Source organism: Felis catus, chromosome C1, assembly GCF_018350175.1.
Source record: "Felis catus isolate Fca126 chromosome C1, F.catus_Fca126_mat1.0, whole genome shotgun sequence".
Classification (NCBI taxonomy): domain Eukaryota; kingdom Metazoa; phylum Chordata; class Mammalia; order Carnivora; family Felidae; genus Felis; species Felis catus.
This window is the reverse complement of record NC_058375.1, coordinates 111,389,203-111,408,686: the sequence shown is the minus strand read 5'-3', so window position 1 is coordinate 111,408,686 and position 19,484 is coordinate 111,389,203. Positions and strand designations below refer to the sequence as shown.

Below are 19,484 nucleotides of genomic sequence, written 5' to 3'. Positions count from 1 at the left end.
AAATGTGACTCATTTTATAAGACAACTGGCTTGATCTCTTTTTAAAAAGCAACCTCATTTTAAAAGGGAGAGGTGAGACTGTTCTAGATTCGAAGAGCTCAAAGAGACTTAACAACCAAATGCAGTGAATAAACCTTGATAGGATCTTGGTTTGGTGTGGCTAGGTGTAAAACACCATAAAAGACCAGTCAGTATAAATAGATTTAAGTATGGATGATGTTAGATTACATTAAGGAACTACCAATAAGAAACTATCAACTAATTATTGATTAGAAAATATGAACCAAAAAAAGTGACAGTAATAGTATTTTGGCTATGTAAGGAAATGTCCATCTTTGGAAATGTATGCTGACATATTTAGGGGGAAAGTGTCATAATGTTTACAGCTTAGTTTCAAATGGCTGAGCCAAAAATAATACACACATATTTATAGATAAAGCAAATACAGCAAGATTTCAACAAATATTGAATCTAAAGGGTCATGGTATGGATGTTCACGATTAGCAATTTCTCATATGCTTGAAACTTTCATAATAAAAAGTTGGGGGAGTGTGTTGAGGAGCCCGGTGAACTCCAATTCTAGAAGGGGAGAAAAGATCAACCTGAAATCAAAGCTGTGGCAACTGTCAAGAATCAAACATGACTGCAGTTTAATACAGCAACTATTAAATAGTTTACCGCTTTGGTAGCAGTAAGGTGAACTAAAAATGAAAGATTCACCTAAACCACTGCTTAAAAGATTGAGTACATAATGTAATCCAATTTTTAAAAATAAGCCTTTAACAACTAGTCTTTCAAAAGAGACACATGGATATCACAGCTAGATAACGATTCTATAATGATCTCACACTCAACATAATTCAACAGGACTCAACATAGTTTATATTTTAACCAAATAACAATTCAATCTATGAACCAACCACTGTCAACTCTATAATTTAACTTTTTTCTCTACAGACAATACAAAATCATTCAACTACAAATTTTTTCAAACTGAAAATACACTGGATAAAATTACAGAGTACTGTAATTGGGCATCAGTACATTTCTCAAACATTCGCAACTGTGCGTGAAGCTTCAACTACTCAAAGGAATTTATCAATATTTGCTTTGTAAAGAGAAACGTAAAGGCTCTTTTCTTATTCACCAACCATAATCAAAGAAATAATACAGGCCAATGCTAAAATGAGAATTTTTAGTTTATAAACATTGATCAGTCACCACATACAAAGGAAAGGGGGGAAAAATCACACCATTACAAGTTTCTATGATATTCTACACACTGAATTTTGACACTCAACTCAGAAATATTGCATAAGACTACACCAATTACTAAGTATGTTCACCCATTGCCACATAATTCAGCAACAAGTTTTGCAATAAGGAAATCTCAAGCTAATAACCCAAGTGCGAGTTCCCCGTATTTGTCAAGAACAAACTGCACAAGTAACATTGTAACTTTTCAAGAAACATGCAGTGTTACCAATTTTCTTTTTTTAATTATCATCTTCTAATATGTATCAAATAGTCTTCACTATATTTCCTCTTAAGAAGAGTGAAATTTGTTTTCTGTTCAATCCTACCGCAAAAAAAGGGGAAGGTGCCCAGCGCCTTTTTAAAAGTAATTATTTAAAAGCAATAAAATGATTTGGCTAGGTTGCAGCAAAACACATCGAACAGCCCTCGTTAGGGGCAAGTAAACTACATTACTCCCAGGAAGAAACTCTCCAGCTCTTCTCATTTTCCTCACATATTTTTTTTCAAGACACAAAAATACACTCCTACGGAAAAGACATCATAGTGGAATCAAGGCTTCCCAGATTACCAGTTGCATGACCTTGGGCAAATTCCCTAGCTCCCTGAGACTCAATTCTTTTATCTGTAAAATGGGGAGACACTACCAACCTCATTGTGCTGAGAAGACCAAGTCAGACAATGCAAGACAACTGCCCGGCGCAGTTAGTGCTAGCTAAAGCGAGAAGGAAGAATCAACTCCAATCAAAAGAGAATCACAATGTGACAGTGCAAAGGCAAGCACTTTTTCGCTTACTGCACATATCTGATTCTCCCAAGGGACCAGATGCACTCTTGCTTCTAAAATCCCTGCAGAGTACATGTCTGACAGCTACCCAGCTCAGCAGTCTTCTTCGCTCAGATCTGGGATCCAGGACAGGATACAGGGACCCCGAGATCTGCCCAATTGGAGCGGGACCACCACCCAGCGAACCCCCCCGCCCGGGGAGCTGCTCACAGGCGGGCTGCGGCCCCCTTCCCGCGGCCCCCGCCCCACACATACACAGGCACGTACCGGCCGCTCCGCGGGGACGTAGGGAGCCGCAGGCCCGAGGAGGGGCCGCCGCTGCCTCCGAGCCCGCCCCTCCGCCCCCGCGCGGCCTGTCACCGCGCCCCCCCCCCCGGTCGGGGGAGGCCGCGGGCCCCCGGGGGCCGGAGGGGCGCGCGAGGAGTGTGGTGCGGGCCGAGTCTCTCCTTCACATGGAGCCCGCGCCGGGCGGGATGGCGGGCGCGTGGAACGTCGCGGCCGACCGGGGCCTCTCGGCGCCCTTAGGTACTTCTCGCCGCCGCGGCCCCGAGGCCCGCGCGAAGCTGGGCTGGAAAGGAGGAAGCCGTGGGCCGGGCGCCGCCAGAGGCCGGAGAAGGGGCGGGAGCGGCGACTCCGCGGCTGGAAGTGCCCGGCTCCCGATCGTCGTCCTAATCGTGGTTGTCGCCGCACGCCGCGCGACCCCTGAACGCCGCACCCAGCGACCGCACCACCTTCGTCAGGCGTCGCCGTTGAGGGCAGCCGGGCCGCCACTACACACGGACCCGTGACGTCGGGCGTAGCGCGGCGCACGTCACGGCCGGCTCGCTCCTGCGCGCACAACCCTCCGCCCGCCGGGAACGGAACCCGCCGCGGGCGCGCGCCCAGCCTACAGCGCCGCGCGGAGGCCAAGGGGAGCGTGCCCGCGCCTGCGCACTGGCTGGCTGCGCCCACGCACGCTCCGCTGCCCCCACCCGTTAGGCATTGCGGGGATTCCCAGTCCGGGTCAGCCCCAGCGCCAGCCCCGCCCCTAGATCACCGCCGCCTTCTCCGAGCGGGGTGCGCCGCGCACGCGCAGGCGCACGCGCGCCGTCATCCTCCGCCTCCGGGAGTCCTCGGCGCCCGAGACTTCCAAGCAAACCCGGGCGAGGGTTTCCTGCGTGGGCTTTGAGCCAGGCGCTGAGCGGCAGAGCAAGGAGAGGCTGCGACCGACTCAGTCTGTGGCATGTCGTTTGCAGGCGAAAAGCCATCTGCCTCTTAATTTTCGGACTTCACTGCAGAATTGTTTTCTGAAGCACTTTAGATGTTACTGTCGGCTTGTTAGCTAACTGTAAACCACCACCACCACCACCACCCCCTTCCCGGAGATCGGCCTTTTAAGTTTTACAGCTGTTCTCTGTTTAGTTCCTGTCACCGTTCTAGGGTCGGCCCAGCAAATACTACTTCCCCAGTTTTAACAGATGTGGAAACAACCCAGAGAGATGAATTGACACTCACCCCTAGATCAAGTGGCAGAATCTGAAACCTAACTCTCTTTCACTGAATCCTTCCCTCGTTCCCCATCGCCCACAGGATAAAACAAATTAATCGCGAGTGAATAACCTGTATGTATTCCGACTGATTTTAGCCTACGCCACCCTAAACCAGAAAGCATCTTTTCCACCCCCTCTCTTCTTTCTCAAGTACCCCTTAACAACTTCCTGTGCCTTTTTTTTTTTTTTTTTTTTTAAACCTCGCTCTGCATCTACTTGGCTTCTGGGTACATTATGGAGTCCACCTCCTTCCTGCCTATTCCAGACCACATTTCCACTCCCGGAGAGAGATGGGAGCTGCACCCGCCAGGCCCAGAGGTAGGCAACTGCCCCAACTCAGGAGGCCCTAGCTGCTCAAGGGAGCCTGTGTCCGTGGGGCAGGGACTGCGGGAGAGGGTGTGGTGTCATAAAATATCTGGGTCCCCTTCCTGGAATTGTCATTATAGACCCTTTCACAGAGATGTAAAAGGCGCGGGAGCTTAGTTGCTATTGGACAGATGTTTGTAATAGTGAAAACCTCCGAACAACCTAAATGACTATCAGGCTAAGCTGATAATGAATGGTTCGTCTGTCCTGCAGAGAATTAGGCAGCCAACGCAAAGAAGGGCCAATACCTAAAGACCTCAAAACTACGGAGCTCAATAGAAAATCCATTTGCTCCCACTTGTTTAAAAAGTAGAGGATTCTGGGGGCGCCTGGGTGGCTCAGTCAGTTAAATGTCAGACTTCAGCTCAGTTCATGATCTCACGGTTCCTGTGTTGGAGCCCGCATCGGGCTCTGTGCTGATTGCTCAGAGCCTGGAGCCTGCTTCGGATTCTGTGTCTCCCTCTCTCTCTGCCCCCTCCCCTCTCAAAAATAAACATTAAAAAAAAGTAGAGGATTTTTAAGCTTAAGTATGCATAAAATCAAGGTCTTTAAAATTCGTTTTGGTTCTAACATTCTAAGCATGGTATGCCACAGAAAGGAGGCTTTCAGTATTTTTGAGAGCAGGGTTTAAATCCTGTATTGTTTTCCACACTTCCTGGCCTGACCACATAGCAGACATTCAATAAATACCTGTTTACTAGGTAATGTAGAGATTTTTCCTCATACTTCTGCTTACTTCTTCCCTCACCTACTTACCTGGGGACTTCATTCACATCTGGTTCCTTAGAAACACCCTACATGAATATTAACCTTTTTTCTCCATTCTCTCTTTACATTGGTGAGTTTTTCTCTGGCTTAGACATTAAATCTTTGGTACCTTTGGCAATTTTAGTGTATATGATTACAAATTAGGGATCCTGGGGAGTTTTTTTCTTGATGAAATCCTCATTTAATCAGTATTTTTTGCCTTTCTGCTCTGTGCCTGAGATTGCAGTGATAAAGTTGTAGTTTCCACCACTTCTTGGGAACTCTGGAATTGTGTGATGAGGGCAGACCCCTAAGTGGATCAGTATAATACTTAGCGACTTGCCCTGTAGCAGAGCTGTGTATGAGGTGCCCCAGCAGCAGAGAGGAGGACATCACAGGTGTATATTAGGAATGAGGGAAGACTTCAGAGAGGAGGCATGGTGTGTTCGTTTTCTACTGCTGCATAATAAACTGCCTCAGACTTAGTGGCACCTATTTACTATTAGTTCACAGCTCTCTAGGTCAGAGTTTGCACAGCATCATGGCTGGGTTCTGTGTTTGGTATCATGAGGCTGAAATCAGGATATCAGCTGGGCTGAGTTCTTATCTGGAGGCTCTGGGGGAAGACCTGTTTCCATCTTCATTCTTGTTGTCAGAAGTCAGTTCCTTGTGGTTGTGGGATTGAGGCCCCCATTTCCTCCCAGGCATTCATCCAGGGCCTGCTATCAGCTTCTAGAGCCCACCAGCATTCCTTGCCATGGGACCCCTCCATCCTCAACGCCAGCAACAGAGAATTTCTTGAAAATCAAATCCCCCTCACATGTTGAATCTCTGACTTCCTCTTTTGTTACCAGCCAGAGAAAACTCTGTGCTTTTTAAAAGTTCATATGATTCGGTCAGGCCCTGCAAGATAATCTGTTCTTAGAAATCAATCTAATCATAGGGGTATGGCTCATTATAGTCACAGTACCAGGCCATGTTTACCACGCAGGCCATGTTTACCTGTGGATCTTCAGGGACATAGGAGAATCCTGCCCATCACACACGGTGAGCTGAAACTTGCATCTGGGTAGCTATTTGCTGGAATGGAGGAGGGAGGAATGGGCATTCCGGGCAGAAGGACTCAAGTCTGCACAAGCTTGGAAGAACAGTCCTTGTCCTGGAAAGGGCAAGAATTGCTGGCCTCAGGGTGTTTGGAGAGATGCAGCCAGTGGGTAAATCCAGAGGAGGAAGAGAGCAACCAAATGAGGAAGGAAGAGTGCTCAAGCAGGCTAACAATCCTAAGTAAGGAGATAAAGGTCTAAACTACAGCGGTGGCTGTGAAAGTGACCTGAGGAGTGTCAGTTGGGATGCATTCAGCTGCAAGGAACAAGACACCTGGCCCAAAACAGCTTCAACAGTGAAGTTTATTTTTTTTATATAACAAAAACCCAATAGAGTGGTCCATAATTGGTTATGGCTGTGATTGTCATGTATACAGTCATAAGATGACTCCCTCACCTCCAAATATCTTGGCCTCCTACTCAGGAAAGGGAAAGGATTCATATTCTCTCTCCCTCTTTCTCTCTCAGCTTTTAACTTTGGAAACAGGTTTAGATTTACAGACAGATTGAGCGGATAGTACAGACAGCTCCCAGATATGCCCCACCCAATTTCCCCAATTATTAATATTTGATACATTTTTCAGATTAGGGAACCAATATTAATACCTTATCATTAACTAAAATCCATACTTTATTCAGATTTCCATAATTTTTACCTAATGTCCCTTTTCTGTGTCAAAATGCCATCCAGGATCCCCCATTACACTTAGTCCTCCTGTCTCCTTAGGCTCCGCTTGGTTACAACGTCCCTTGTTTTTGATGACCTTCACAGTTCTGAGAAGTAGTGGTCAGATATTTTGTAGAATATTTCTCCACTGTGGTTTGTCTTATGTGTTTCTTATGATTAAAGTAAGGTTTGAATTTGGGGATGAAGATCACAGAGGTAAAGTGCCCTTCTCATCACAGCCTGTCATCAACATGATTTATAAAGGTTAAGGTTGACCTTGATTGCCTGTTTGAAGCCTCATTTCCAGGTTTCTCTATTCTTCCCCCCCACCCCCCAACTTCTATGTTGTATTCTCTGAAATGAAATCACTGTGCTCCCACCTAAGGAGTGGAGAGTTATGCTTCACCTCCTAGAGTGCAGAATATCTACATAAATTCCTTGGAATTCTCCATGGAAAATGTGTCTCTTCTCCCTCAGTTATTACCTATTCAATCATTTCTTTATATTAATATGGGCTCACAGATGTTTACTTTATACTTTAGGTTGTAATCCAATATAACATTATTTATTTTTTTGCTCAAATTGTTCCAGATTTGGCCATTAGGAGCTCTTTCCACTGGTTCCTGTGATCCTCTGAGGGTCTCATCATTATGAGATTTTCTTTTTTTCTTTCTTTTTTTCCCCCTACTTTTTTAGTACTTCCTAACTTTCTGGCATTACCAGATGTGCCAGACTCATCCTGAATGTTTCTTGCCCCAGTCCTAGAATCAGCCATTCTCCAAGGAGCCCTGTTTCCTTCTATTGGAGAATAACATTAGAAACCAAAATCTGAGGCTAGATGTGTTTGGGATTCTCTTCATCAAGGACAATCTCACGTCAGCCCTCCAGCAGAGTACCCCTTTTGTTCTTGCTAACAATCTGCTAATGGTGCCCCCAAGTTCATTCTCCTCTTTCCATGGCAATTGAATTTTAGCTGAGCAATAGACGCCCCCCCCAATAATAAAGGGTTTATTTCCCAACCTCCCTTGCAACTAAATGTGGTCATATAACTAAATACTAGTAAAAGGGAAATCAGTGGAAGTGTCCATCCAAGAACCTTCTTGAGAGACCTTTCCTCAAGAGTCTACTGCTTTGACCCCTTTGATCCCTCTGCCTTCATCCCTTTCTCCATCCTGGAATACCTTACAGATCATCTTGAAGAAGGAGAACAAGGGGGCCATGCAAAGAACTGGTGGAAGCAGAACCCCCATCCTGGTCTGAACCACAGGACTCTGTACTTTCACATAAGAAAGGGGTAAGTCACTGTCACTGGTAGCTGAACCTAGTCCTAGGAGCATCTCATTGACCAGAGCTGAGCCAGCTCCATTTCTGTGTCTGCAAAGGAGTCAGCATTACCATAATGTGGACAGCCCACATGAGGTGTGCCCCAGAGCTGGGCACACTGCCAGACCATGTCTGGCCACAAACCCAGGCTAGAGGTTACCAGGGAGCTGAGGGATGGATGGCTGTTGCATAGCAGCTAATCATGTCTTCCCTGAGAAGCACATGAAAAGTTGGGATTTAGGGAGCCAGAGAAGGACCGTGTGCTATATAAATGATCCATGGTAAATCTGTTATTTTTTTTTTTTAATTTTTATTATTGTCATCATGATCCCCTGGGGTGGACACTCACTTTGCTCTGTCAAAAAGCAAAATGTAATATTAGTAAAGTAAATCTCCTGATAAAAAGTCCACACTGCTTCTGCAAGCAAAGAAAAGTCATTTCTGGGATTTCAGCTGTTGGGGATTGCCCAAAAAGCTTTCCAAAAGCCTTGGAAAGAGGTCCTATGACAAGATTTCCACAGAGGTTGGTCTTGAATTTTCTGTGATCTTGGTCATCCCTAATTCTTTCCTTTATCAGTTGCTATTGGGTATATTTCTTTAAAATTACGTTTGTCATATATTTTCTCATTATGTTACACATATTAATGGAAAATGTGGAAAACACAAGGAAGAAAACCCTCTCGTTCCTGCTATAGCTGTTTCCTTCAGTCTTTCCTCCCTGCATAGATCTTTGTTGTGCTGGTATTTTTTTGTTTTTAGGTAAGTTTTTAGATAGATTTTATGGTAGTTTTACTTTATTTTCTGCTTTAATTACAAACATAAATTTGATAGCTGGTATGTATACTTAAATTTTAACTTGTTCTAATTTTTTTAAGTTTATTTATTTCCGAGAGAGAGAGCGCGCGCGCGCGCGCGCGCGCGCGCGCATGACTGGGGGAGGGGCAGAGAGAGATGGGGGAGAGAATACCAGGCAGGCTCCGTGCCATCAGCACAGAGCTGGACATGGGGCTCAGTCTCACAAACTGAGATCATGACCTGAGCCAAAATCAAGAGTCAGACACTTAACCGATTGAGCCACCCAGGCACCCCTCTAATTTTTTTTTTTTTTTCAGTGAAAGATGTTCATATAATGGATAGAGAGCTAAGGACAGCTTCTTGGCTGCAAGAGAACAGTTAGGGATTTCTTTTTGCCCGTGGTGTTTATGGCAGGATGAGAGATCACATGAGGTACCGATGCTAAGGGAAATCTGAGAAGTGCAACTCATTCCTTTCACATTCCCTTAGCCCTTGTCCCAGCTCACTTTCCATGATATGGGGAAATTATGGGTTGCCATTGGGGGAGAACTTCCTGTTTTGGAAAAGGACCAAGAGATGTTTAAATCACGTGGGTTTACTGAATTAGTGCGTTCTAAGACTATAGTAAAGATACACCTTTAAAATATCAAATTGTTGACAATAATCAGTTTTTTAGAAGTTGGCCTTTTGCTTGGGGCCTCCTGGTGACCTCTACCACCTGCAGCACCCCCTAATGGTCAACCCTTGCTTCTGATCTTTGTGTCTTATTTCTTCCCTTTATCCTGTTTATATTTTCTTCTCTTCCCATTCCTCTTTTTCCTTGTCTCTCTGCACCATGTTTTATTAGGTGTTTTTCACAAACATCCTGAGAAAGACAGGTCAGCAGAATTATTATTCTCATCTGCATATAAGGAAAAAGTAGCAAAGAAAGGTGGGATTGCTGTCACCAGGCTGCTGGGACTCCTCATGGAGCAGGCCTGAGTGGAGGTCATGCGTCCAGCCCTGCTGAGTGCCTGGTGTCTCAGGATCCCTCCCTAAAGCCAGGTCCCAGAGCCCCTCCCTGATTGCCTAATGCCACAGGGCACCACTCCCTGCCTTTCCTTCAGCTGCCCCTCCCAGCACTGGGGCTCTGCCCTCCAGGTTCAGCCTGACCAGTGGTGACACCACTGGCTTCCTTCCCTCCAGGCCTTCCCAGTCTGCTCTCAGAACTGGTTTGCGGGACCCGCCCCTCCCCCAGGTACTCACCGGCAGACACCGGTGAGGAGTTAGTCACCTTCATCCTTCTGGCTCACCACACCCATCAGTCCAGTGTGGTATAGCTCCTTCCACAGCCGGTTCCTGCAAGTCTGCTCAAACGGTTGACGTCCTTCATCTGAAGGTCTGGTTCTTCACCATAGGCCAGCCTGTCTGAAGCTGCACTGGAGAAGGTTCAGCATCCCGAAAGGCAGCAGTGCCACTGACTCCTCAGCCCCTCCAGACTGCTGAGGTTGCTCAGACCGGTCTCCGTGGGGTTCCCTGTGCCCTCAGTGGCCACCCTGCTATGGCCAGGTCTGGTGGCTCTGGCCAGGCTAAACTATGAATACTAGAGTTGGCAGGGACTGATGCCTGCTCCTCTTGGCCTGGCTTGCTCAGTGTCCTCATCTAGAAGACAGAAAAGAGCATCCTGCCCCAGGATTCTGAGAGACACCAGTGGGACAAGGCATGTGGAGACCATTGGAGGGACACCTGGGTGGCTTGGTCAGTTAAGAGTCTGCCTCTTAGATTTGGTTCAGGTCATGACCTCGTGGTTGTGAGATCGAGCCCCATGTTGGTCTTGCTTAGGATTCTCTCTCCCTCTCTCTCTGACCCTCCCCAACTTGTGCTCCCCCACCCCTCTTGTGTGCCTGCACACATGCTCCTTCTCTCTCAAAAAAGAAAAGAAAAGAAAGCCACTGCAAACAGGCAGGCTTGTCCCCACCTGCTGCCCATGAGAGCCCTAGCACCGCACCTGCCCAGTAAGACCAGCAGCCACTTCAGAATGGAGGGTACCCCAAAACAACCAGAAGGTAGTTATTTTCAGGGAGACCAATTCTGAGATGGTGGTCCCACGTTATGAGCCCCCACCTCTAATTCTGGAGTTCACTCAAGGCTCAGATTCTTGTGAGTCAGCTGGTCCATCAGCCTTGGGCATAGCACAGGGTTTGTGGCAGGAGAACTTGGGCAATTTTCTGTCGCCACTGGAGACACAGTGTACCATCCGGAGTCCCTAGACTCTTCTTCCCCTGCCATGCCTGCCCTCATTCTCCCTGACCCTCCACCACCTTCCTTAAGAACCAGCTTCTCATGTTCTCTGCCCTGGAAGTTATTCACACCAAAGGAAGAAAAGCTGAAAGGTGTTACCTCCCCCTGCCCCACAGGTTTTTAAATTTATGAAATTTATAGACATATTTCTGAGCAGAGAAACTGATTGACTGGTTGACTTGGCTGGGTTTCCCCATCCTGGCACCTACTGTAGATTCCCTTGATGTTGATGCCCAGTTTTGCTGAGCTCTCACTTACAAGTCCAGTGTCATGGCCCTGCCTTTGACCCAGCCCCACTGCCTTGAAACCCTGTAGCCTGAGGAGGCCTGTAAGTGGGACAGCCCAGCAATAATGAGTATCTCTAGCACCCCATTCTTGGTTTCTGAATGCCATGCTCCACTAAAAGGGACCGGGGCTGCCACAGAAGTACGAAAGCCTGGAACATTGTGCATGTGTTAAAAGGACATAGGAGCCAGCTTCAAGAGACTGAATTTGGTCAAATCTGGGACATGTTAAACATTAAAACAGTGATAATTATGGATTATCTCCCATATAATAAAATAATCCATGAGGCATACTGATCTAAACATAAATGGGGAAGAAGGGAAAGCTCTCCCTAATAGGAAAATGCCAATGACAAATGTAAAAGGAATGGTGGAGTCAGGAAATTCATAATGGATATTCAGACCAGTGGATGAAAGCTTGATGAGGAGCAGGATGCTTCCTCTCAAAGTCTCCCCTCTCGAGTAATTAATTAAAAGAGAAAATAGTAATTTTACAGTGGAGAAGCCTGGCAAACATCTTTACAAAACAAAAACCCTGCAACCCTGCCACTTAGGCTTCTGGAAGTCACCTGCTAATGCTTTCTGAGTGACCTACGCCCCTGTGTACTCAGCAACTTGTGCTTAGTGTCTGTCTACCTATGCCAGGAGCCTGAATACACCTGGATCCAGCCCAGATACACACTACTACAGTAATTACTGGCCAAAGAACTTTCAACTAAAAAAATTAAAAATTAAAATATAAAAATTAAAAAACAAAACATATTTCCTATGGGTGACCACCTGCCGTTGGCTGTGAATTTCTGCCAAGGTGCATGAGCTCAAGCAAGTTTCTTAACCCCTCTGAGCTTCAATCTTTCATCTGTTTAATGAACCAGCAGTTCCATTCCTGGAGAAATGAACACACATGTCCACACAAAGTCTTGTACATATATGTTCATTACTGCTTTTTTCATAATAGCTCCAAAATGGAAACAGCCCAAATATTCATTAACTGGTTAGCAGAACAATGATAATGTTTCAAAAGCATTATGCTAAGTGAAAGAAGGCTGTCACCAAAGGACTATATGTTCTGTTATTCCGTGTAAATGAAAGTCTAAGAGGGGAGTCTGCTGGTTCAGTTGGTTGAACATCTGACTCTTGATTTTGGCTCAGGTCATGATCTCAGGATCCTGGGATCAAGCCCTGACTCGGTCTCCATGCTGAGCATGAAGAATGCTTAAGATTCTCCCTCCCCTTCTCCCTGCCCCTTCTCCTCTCCCTCTCCCTCCCTCTCCCCCTTTTTCCCTCTCTTTCTCTACCTCTCCCTCCCTGTCCCTCCCCCCCATTCCTCCCCCCCTCAAATAATGAATGAATGAATGAATGAATGAATGAAATAAAGTCTAGGAAAGGTAAGACTATAGTGGTCAGTGGTTGCCAGAGGTCAAGGGTAGAGGATTGGCTGCAGAGTGGTGACAGAAATGTTCTGTGGTGAACACTGTGATGTTGGTTACAACATTGTTATACTTTTGTCAGAACTCACCAAATTGTACAGGTAAAATTGGTGTCTTTTATTGTGTGTAAATCAAACCTAATAAAACTGATAAAAAATAATACATTACATTGTCATTGTAAGGGTTAATAGGATGATATATACGCAAAGACCAAGTTCATTGCCTGACCACAAGAGGAGTCCTAAAATTATAACTATTACCCTGTCCACAGTCTTTGGCATAAGCAAGGCCAGTGTGTAGGCAAGAGGCCCTCCCAGGGGAGCCACCCTCTCAAGACATTCTGCAGCTAAACCGAGTAACCAGATGGAGTTAAAAAAGCACAGGTTCGAGAAGAGATGCCACGAGACCCACACAGGAGGCTGTCACCACCCTGGGGCCCCTGGAACAGCTGAAGCCCCAAGGAAATGGACACGCACCCCCATCTGAGGAGCCTCCCTCTGCCATCCTCCTGGTTCGGTGTCAGGAAGTCATGTCCTGGCACCACCACCGCCCTTACCCGGCTGGAATGGTAAAAGCCCATCCTGTCTGCTGCCACCGCCCACACCTTCTGCATCTCCCTCCCCCCTGCCTTGCACAGCCTTGTCCCATTCATCGCCCAGGCAGAGCATCCACCCCTAGGAATCCACTCTGCAGTCCACGTTCACTCTGGTCTGGAAGCTGTTAGTGTGAGGACCAAACCTACTGCCCCAGGAGACACTGGAAGGAAGGCGGAGGGGTGAAAGGGAGAAGCAAGAAACAGGCCTCACTGTTACAGCAAGAGACCTAGTTGTATTTAGATATGTTATGTCTTGTTGCTTGGCAACCAGGGCTCAGCCCGTGTGCTGGCTAGGGAAGAGGGGGTCTCTTTGTTGGAGCTGCTTGCAGTGACTCATCGCTCCGTGCTCTGGCCCCTAGGACTAGGTTAACAGGCGACATGGTTTCAGGCTGGGTGCAGGTGGCAGGGCTCTGCTTGCTGTGGAATCAAAGCTTGGAGCAGCACCAGCTCCTCAAAGGAATGTGGGCAGCAGCCAGACCACCACGGGGCTCCTGGTTCCGCTAGCTGGGTATGCTTGGGCAAGTCACTTAACTCTTCCCACCTCAGCCTCTTCATCTTTAAAAGGAGACTATGAGGGGCCCCTGGGTGGCTCAATTGGTTGAGCATCTGACTCTTGATTTCTGCTCAGGTCATGATCCCAGGGTCGTGGGATTGAGCCCTGCATTGGGCTCCACGCACTGAGCGTGGAGCCTGCTTAAGATTCTCTCTCTCTGTGTCCCTCTGCCCCCTCTCCTGCTTGCCCTCTCTCTCTCTAAAACAAATTTAAAAAGTAAAAGGAGACATTAAGAGTGACTTCTGGGGCGCCTGGGGGGCTCAGCTGGTTGAGTGTCCAACTCTTGGTTTCAGTTCAGGCATGATCTCACAGTTCATGAGTTCGAGCCCCGTGTTGGGGTCTGTGCTGACAGTGTGGAGCCTACTTGGGATTCTTTCTCTTGCTGTCTGCCCCTCCCCCCCACACGCATGTATGTGTGTGTGCTCGCGCTCTCAAAATAAACTTAAAAAAAAAAAAGAGTGACTGCTCATTGGGGGTTGACAACAGATTTCAAACACGTTAACTCATCCACACTTATGTCCTCTCTCCACTGGACAATGAGGAAACTATATGTAGTCCAGGGCAAAGTTAACCAACTTTCCTAAAGTCACTTAATTTGTACATGGGGGAGGTGAAATTCGAACCCAGGTCTGTGCAGTTCAGTGTGCTATATGTCTTTTCACTGTGGCACCTCACGTCGTGCTCAAGTGCCTTGACAGTGTCAGGGACTGAGTTCCCAGGCTCAGGCCAGTGAGATTCTCCAGGGCAGTTTCTCAGCACCGAGGGTTGGAGAATTCTCTCTGATGTCAGGGCCATGTCTTTAGTTAGAAAAGCGCCCACAGTCCCTGCACCCCAAGTGGGTGTGGGGGCGTACAAAGCCACCTTCGTGCCTCGGCCCACCTGCTCTTGCTGTCAGCAGTGCAATAGACACTGCAGCTTCCCTTTTCTATACCTGGGTCACCTCACAGCGTGTCTTCCAAGCACCACAGTGTCAGATTCTGTGGTTACAGGATCTTGCAAGCACCACCAGTCTCCTGTGGTTACAGGAGTCAGTGTAAAGGATACAAATCTCGCCATACAAATACCGCTTCTCAGAGCACATCCCTGGCCCCTGTTGGCCATAGGATGAAATTTTGACTCCAATGGGTGGCAGACAGAAAAAGCCTCCATCATGGGGCCCCTCCTTGTCATTCCCGTCACCCTGCACTCCAGGCCCCGTATCCTCAACCTGCCCCACCTCGGGGTCATGGCAGGTCCTCTCAGGCCTGTGGGTCCACCAAAGAGTGCCTTCTTCCCTCCTCCTACTCATTCTGCCAGCCTCCCTGCCATGCTCTGCTAAGGCCCTCCTGGCCTGCCCGTGCTGGGAGCTCCCAGGGCCCACTACAGCTCACCGATGCAGGTGATGCAGGTCGTGCCTTCCCCATACAGGGGAGGATGCTGAGGCCTAGGAAGGTGACTCTCCTAGGTCACAACCCCCTCCAACCAGACTGACAGCTCCCATGCTGTCCTCAGTAGCCCCACCCGCACCGGGTACACTTCTTACTGCAAGGTCCTCTCTGTCTGCTCAGCTGGGCTGTTCGTCTATCTGCCACCCAGCGAAACTGAGAGCACCCTGAGCACAAGGCACTCACACCTGCATCTTGCATGCCCGCCTCTGCCTACTACCTTCTCAGAGCTTTTGCTGAGTCAGTGGTGAATGGACTGATGAAGGACAAAACATTTATTTTATTGCAAAGAGCCTATGGTCTCCAACGTTAGGAATTGGGGGCTATTGAATAAGGTCAGGAAGTCTCCGGTTCAAGACCCTTAGTCTAATTTCATCCAGCTCTTGACACTTAAAAAATCTGCTCTCATTACACAGACCTGTTTTCCTCAATAGCTATAAAAATGTAGCGTTGTGTGACAAGTCATAAGTAAATGTCATAAGTAAAAAGTTCATCTTGAAAAGCCATGGCATTTGGGGCACTCAGTTCCCTTCTTAGGGCCAAGTTTCCCCATTTACATGATAAGAGGTTGGCCTGGAGGGGTGGTTTTCAAACTGCAGGTCCCAATCCATTCTTTAGTACGTTGTGAAATCAAACTAGCGGGAAATAACCTGCAAGGAATCGAAAGCAGCTTGCGTCATCCATAACAAGGAATGGATATTGCGTCATGAAATTTCAGGTTGCATATGTGTCTATATGTTAGGACATGTTGTAAACTGTACTTCTTATAGTGGGTAACATGCAACAGAGTTTAAAAGCCACACTCCCACAGTGCCCGGGTGGCTCAGTCGGTTAAGCAGTTAAGCATCTGACTCTTGATTTCAGCTCAGGTCATGGCCTCACAGTTCGCAGGGTTCAAGCCCTACATTGGGCTCTGACAGTGTACGCTGACAGTGTGGAGCCTGCTTGTGATTCTCTCCCCCACCCCCTCTCTCTCTGTCTCTCTCTGCCCCTCCCAAACATGGGCATGCCTTTTCTCTCAAAATAAGTAAATAAACTTAAAAAAATAATCCGCACTCCCTCTGAGCCCCAAGGATTTGGGACTGCCAGCGCAGCTGGCCCCCCCGCAAAGACCCATTTGCGGCTGGGTGAACCCCACTGCGACGGTCCAACCACATCCCCTGCATTGTTCTTCAATGTGAGAAAATAGATGCAGATAGCCTCTGGTAAAGAAAAAAAAAAAGGAAAGTAGGTCTTTTCTATACTACTTTTTAAAAAATTCATAAGAGTACTGATGCAAGGGAGAAAATAAAAGTCATCCTCTTCCTCCCAACTCCAGGCCCCAGGTGTACAAGCTCTGCCTGGAACTCAGTGTTCCTTGTTTTTAATTGACGTGTAGTTGATACACATGTTACTTTAGTTTCAGATGTACAACATGGTGATTCTGTAAGTTCCCATGTATGCTCACAAGTGTAGCTGCCATCCATCACTATGCACACTGTTACAGGACCATTGAGGATATTCCCTACGCTGTACCTGTTATTCCCATGACTTATTCATTTCATAAGTGGAAGTCTGTATCTCCCACTCCTCTTCACCCATTTTGCCCACCCCACCCCCAGCAACCATAAAGTTGTTCCCTGTATTTTGGTTTGTTTGTTTAGATTCCACACATAAGTAAAATCTATCTTATTTGTCTTTCTCTGACTTCCTTCACTTGGCATAATACCCTTTAGATCCATCCATGTTGTTGCAAATGGCAAGATTTCATTCTTTTTTATGGCTGACTAATATTCCACTGTGTATATACCCCATCTTCTTTATCCATTCATCTATCCATGGACACTTGGGATGCTTCCATATCTTGGCTATTGTAAATAATGCTACAATAAACATAGGGATGCATGTATCTTTTTGAATTAGTGTTTTCGTTTTCTTTGGGTAAATACCCAGTAGTGGAAATACTGGAGCATATGATAATCCTATTTAAAAAAAAATTTTTTTTTAAGTTTATTCATTTTGAGAGAGACAGAGTGAGCGGGGGAGGGACAGAGGAAGAGGGAGAGAGAGAATCCCAAGCAGGCTCTACACTCACAGTGCAGAGCCCGATGGAGGGCTTGAATCCACGAAATGTAAGATTATGGCCCGAGCTGAAACCAAGAATCAGACGCTTAACAGACTGAGCCACCCAGATGCCCCTGGTAATCCTATTTTAGTTTTTTGAGGAAACTCCACACTGTTTTCCACAATGGCTGCACCAATTTACTTTCCACCAACCGTGCATGAGGCTTCCTTTTTCTCCACATCTTTGCCAACACTTGTTGTTTCTTGTGTTTTTTATTTTAGCCTCAGAAAGGCCATGATAGCTCACTGTGGTTTTGATTTGCATTTCCCTGATAATGAGTGATGTTGAACACTTTTTCATGTGTCTGTTGGTCATCTGTATTTTTCTTTGGAGAAATGTCTGTTCAGGTTCTCTGTATATTTCTAATCAGATGATTTAGGTTTTTGGTGTTGGGTTATATAAGTTCCTCATATACTTTGAATATTAATCCTTTATCGGATATATCATTTGCAACTATCTTCTCCCATTCAGCAGGTTGCCTTTTCTTGTCTTGTTGATGGTGTCCTTCTGAATCCTTCCTTTTATTTGCATCGAGGCCATGCTTCCCACAGGTGCTCCCAGCCAAGGATTGAGCTCCCTGCCTTGGCTGACTCTGCTCTGGGCTCTCTCTCAACCTCAGTATCTGTTTGTGTCCCCCCTTCTCCCCTCGACCCTGCACGGTTTGCCCTCTCCTTCCAAAGCTGTTCCAAAGGCCAGTTCAGGTTTGCATTTTCATTTAACCAAGTTAAATCTGATTTGTGCCTAGATCCTGCTTTCTGAATACCATTCTTCAGTGTAACAAACCGGGGCTCCTAGAGATTCTAGGGCTATGGCAGGAAAAGTCCCCAATGAGCCTGGAACATGTTGTGCCAAGCAGTAAGGAAGTGCTCAAAGAAGGATGGAGATACATCAAAGAACACAGGGGCCAACTCAGAGGAGCTCTCTACAGCCAAACCTGGTACAACTTGAGCGAAAAATAGTAATAATGGATTATAACCCACAGAATGAAATAAAAATTCAAGACACTATCCCTAAAGCTATAAAAATAATGGACTAGGAGATGCCAAGTGACATGTGTGCATTTTTTATTACTGTGTACTTCTGGCGACTATAGTTTGAAATACTATTTTTTACCAAGTTTTATAAAAATGCAGAATTTTGTTTACTTTTTTTTAAAGCTATGTTGTTAGCACGCAGAACACGTCATTGTTGTTTTGGGGGAAAGGCTTATGTCACTAATAAATACCTCCAAAATTAGATTGATACAGGAAGAAAAACACTTTTCCCTTTTAGTTTTGAGAAACTTCCTCTTGGTTCCTGGGAGGAGGGATTCCTTGATGTTGACACATGTAAGCCACCTTGGCACAGACGCCTTGTGGTGTGGAAAAACTAAAATTCATTTTTTATGCCCTCTTCCCCCTCTCCACCTTCAACTTCAATGGGACCCCAAGCAATGATTCCCAGTGTGTCAGGCAATCTGGACTTTCCAGTGTTACCATGGAGATGGTATCCATTAAAAGAGTTCCTTTTTTAGTTTGTGGGTTTTAAGATTGATAATTCTGTCATTTTCATTTCATTTCCTGAAAGTCGGGGTCGGCTTGTGAAAAGTTGTTAAACAACATGCTAGATGTGAAATGTCAGCCCTCACTCTGATGTTCAGAGCACCAGATGAAGACTTCACAGGGTTGCAGAGAGGCGTTCTGATTTGGGTAGTCCATTGAAGAAGGGAGTCTGAATGTTGTATGCTGTTAATGACTGTCTCCCCACATCCTGCCTGAAATACCATGATTGTTTATGAAAAGTGTCTTTAATAAAGCTGGATACAGTTTGGCTTGCAATTAAAAAAATAATAATAATGGACTACATAAATGGGGGAAAGCTACAGTTCCTTTTTACAGCAGAATTCCCATTAATAAATGTAGAAAGAACAGTGGAAATAGAAAAATCACTATTTGGTAAAAACCACAGTAATAACCACTGCAAACAAGAATCAAGGGATACTAAAGTTAGTGGGAAAAAGGATGAAGTGGGGCGCCTGGGTGGCTCGGTCGGTTAAGCGTCTGACTTAGGCTCAGGTCATGATCTCACGGTTCGTGGGTTTGAACCCCATGTCGGGCTCTGTGCTGACAGCTCAGAGCCTGGAGCCTGTTTCAGATTCTGTGTCTCCCTCTCTCTGACCCTCCCCCGTTCATGCTCTGTCTCTCTCTGTCTCAAAAATAAATAAACGTTAAAAAAAATTTATAAAAAAAAAAAAAAAGAAAAAG

General features: G+C 46.3%; 2 protein-coding genes across 2 annotated transcripts in view; one reads left to right on the top strand and one right to left on the bottom strand.

Moving 5' to 3' along the window:
- The window catches only part of MAP3K2 (mitogen-activated protein kinase kinase kinase 2), a 94,585-nt gene extending 92,144 nt beyond the window's left edge, over positions 1-2,441 (bottom strand). The window contains exon 1 of the mRNA XM_023259211.2: positions 2,309-2,441. The gene's annotated coding sequence lies outside the window, so the exon portion shown is untranslated. The remainder of the gene's footprint in view (positions 1-2,308) is intronic.
- On the top strand, positions 1,936-19,076 carry LOC109502621 (skin secretory protein xP2-like). The gene is made up of 3 exons (XM_045033634.1): positions 1,936-3,888; positions 7,642-7,747; positions 17,987-19,076. Exon 1 carries the CDS (start codon positions 1,936-1,938, stop codon positions 2,827-2,829), a length of 894 nt encoding a protein of 297 aa, XP_044889569.1. The 3' UTR covers positions 2,830-3,888; positions 7,642-7,747; positions 17,987-19,076.
- Positions 19,077-19,484: the final 408 nt, after the last annotated feature.

Excerpts from the sequence above, each read along its gene's own strand:
- LOC109502621 (XM_045033634.1), top strand. The coding sequence starts at position 1,936 with ATGCAAGACAACTGCCCGGCGCAGTTAGTGCTAGCTAAAGCGAGAAGG.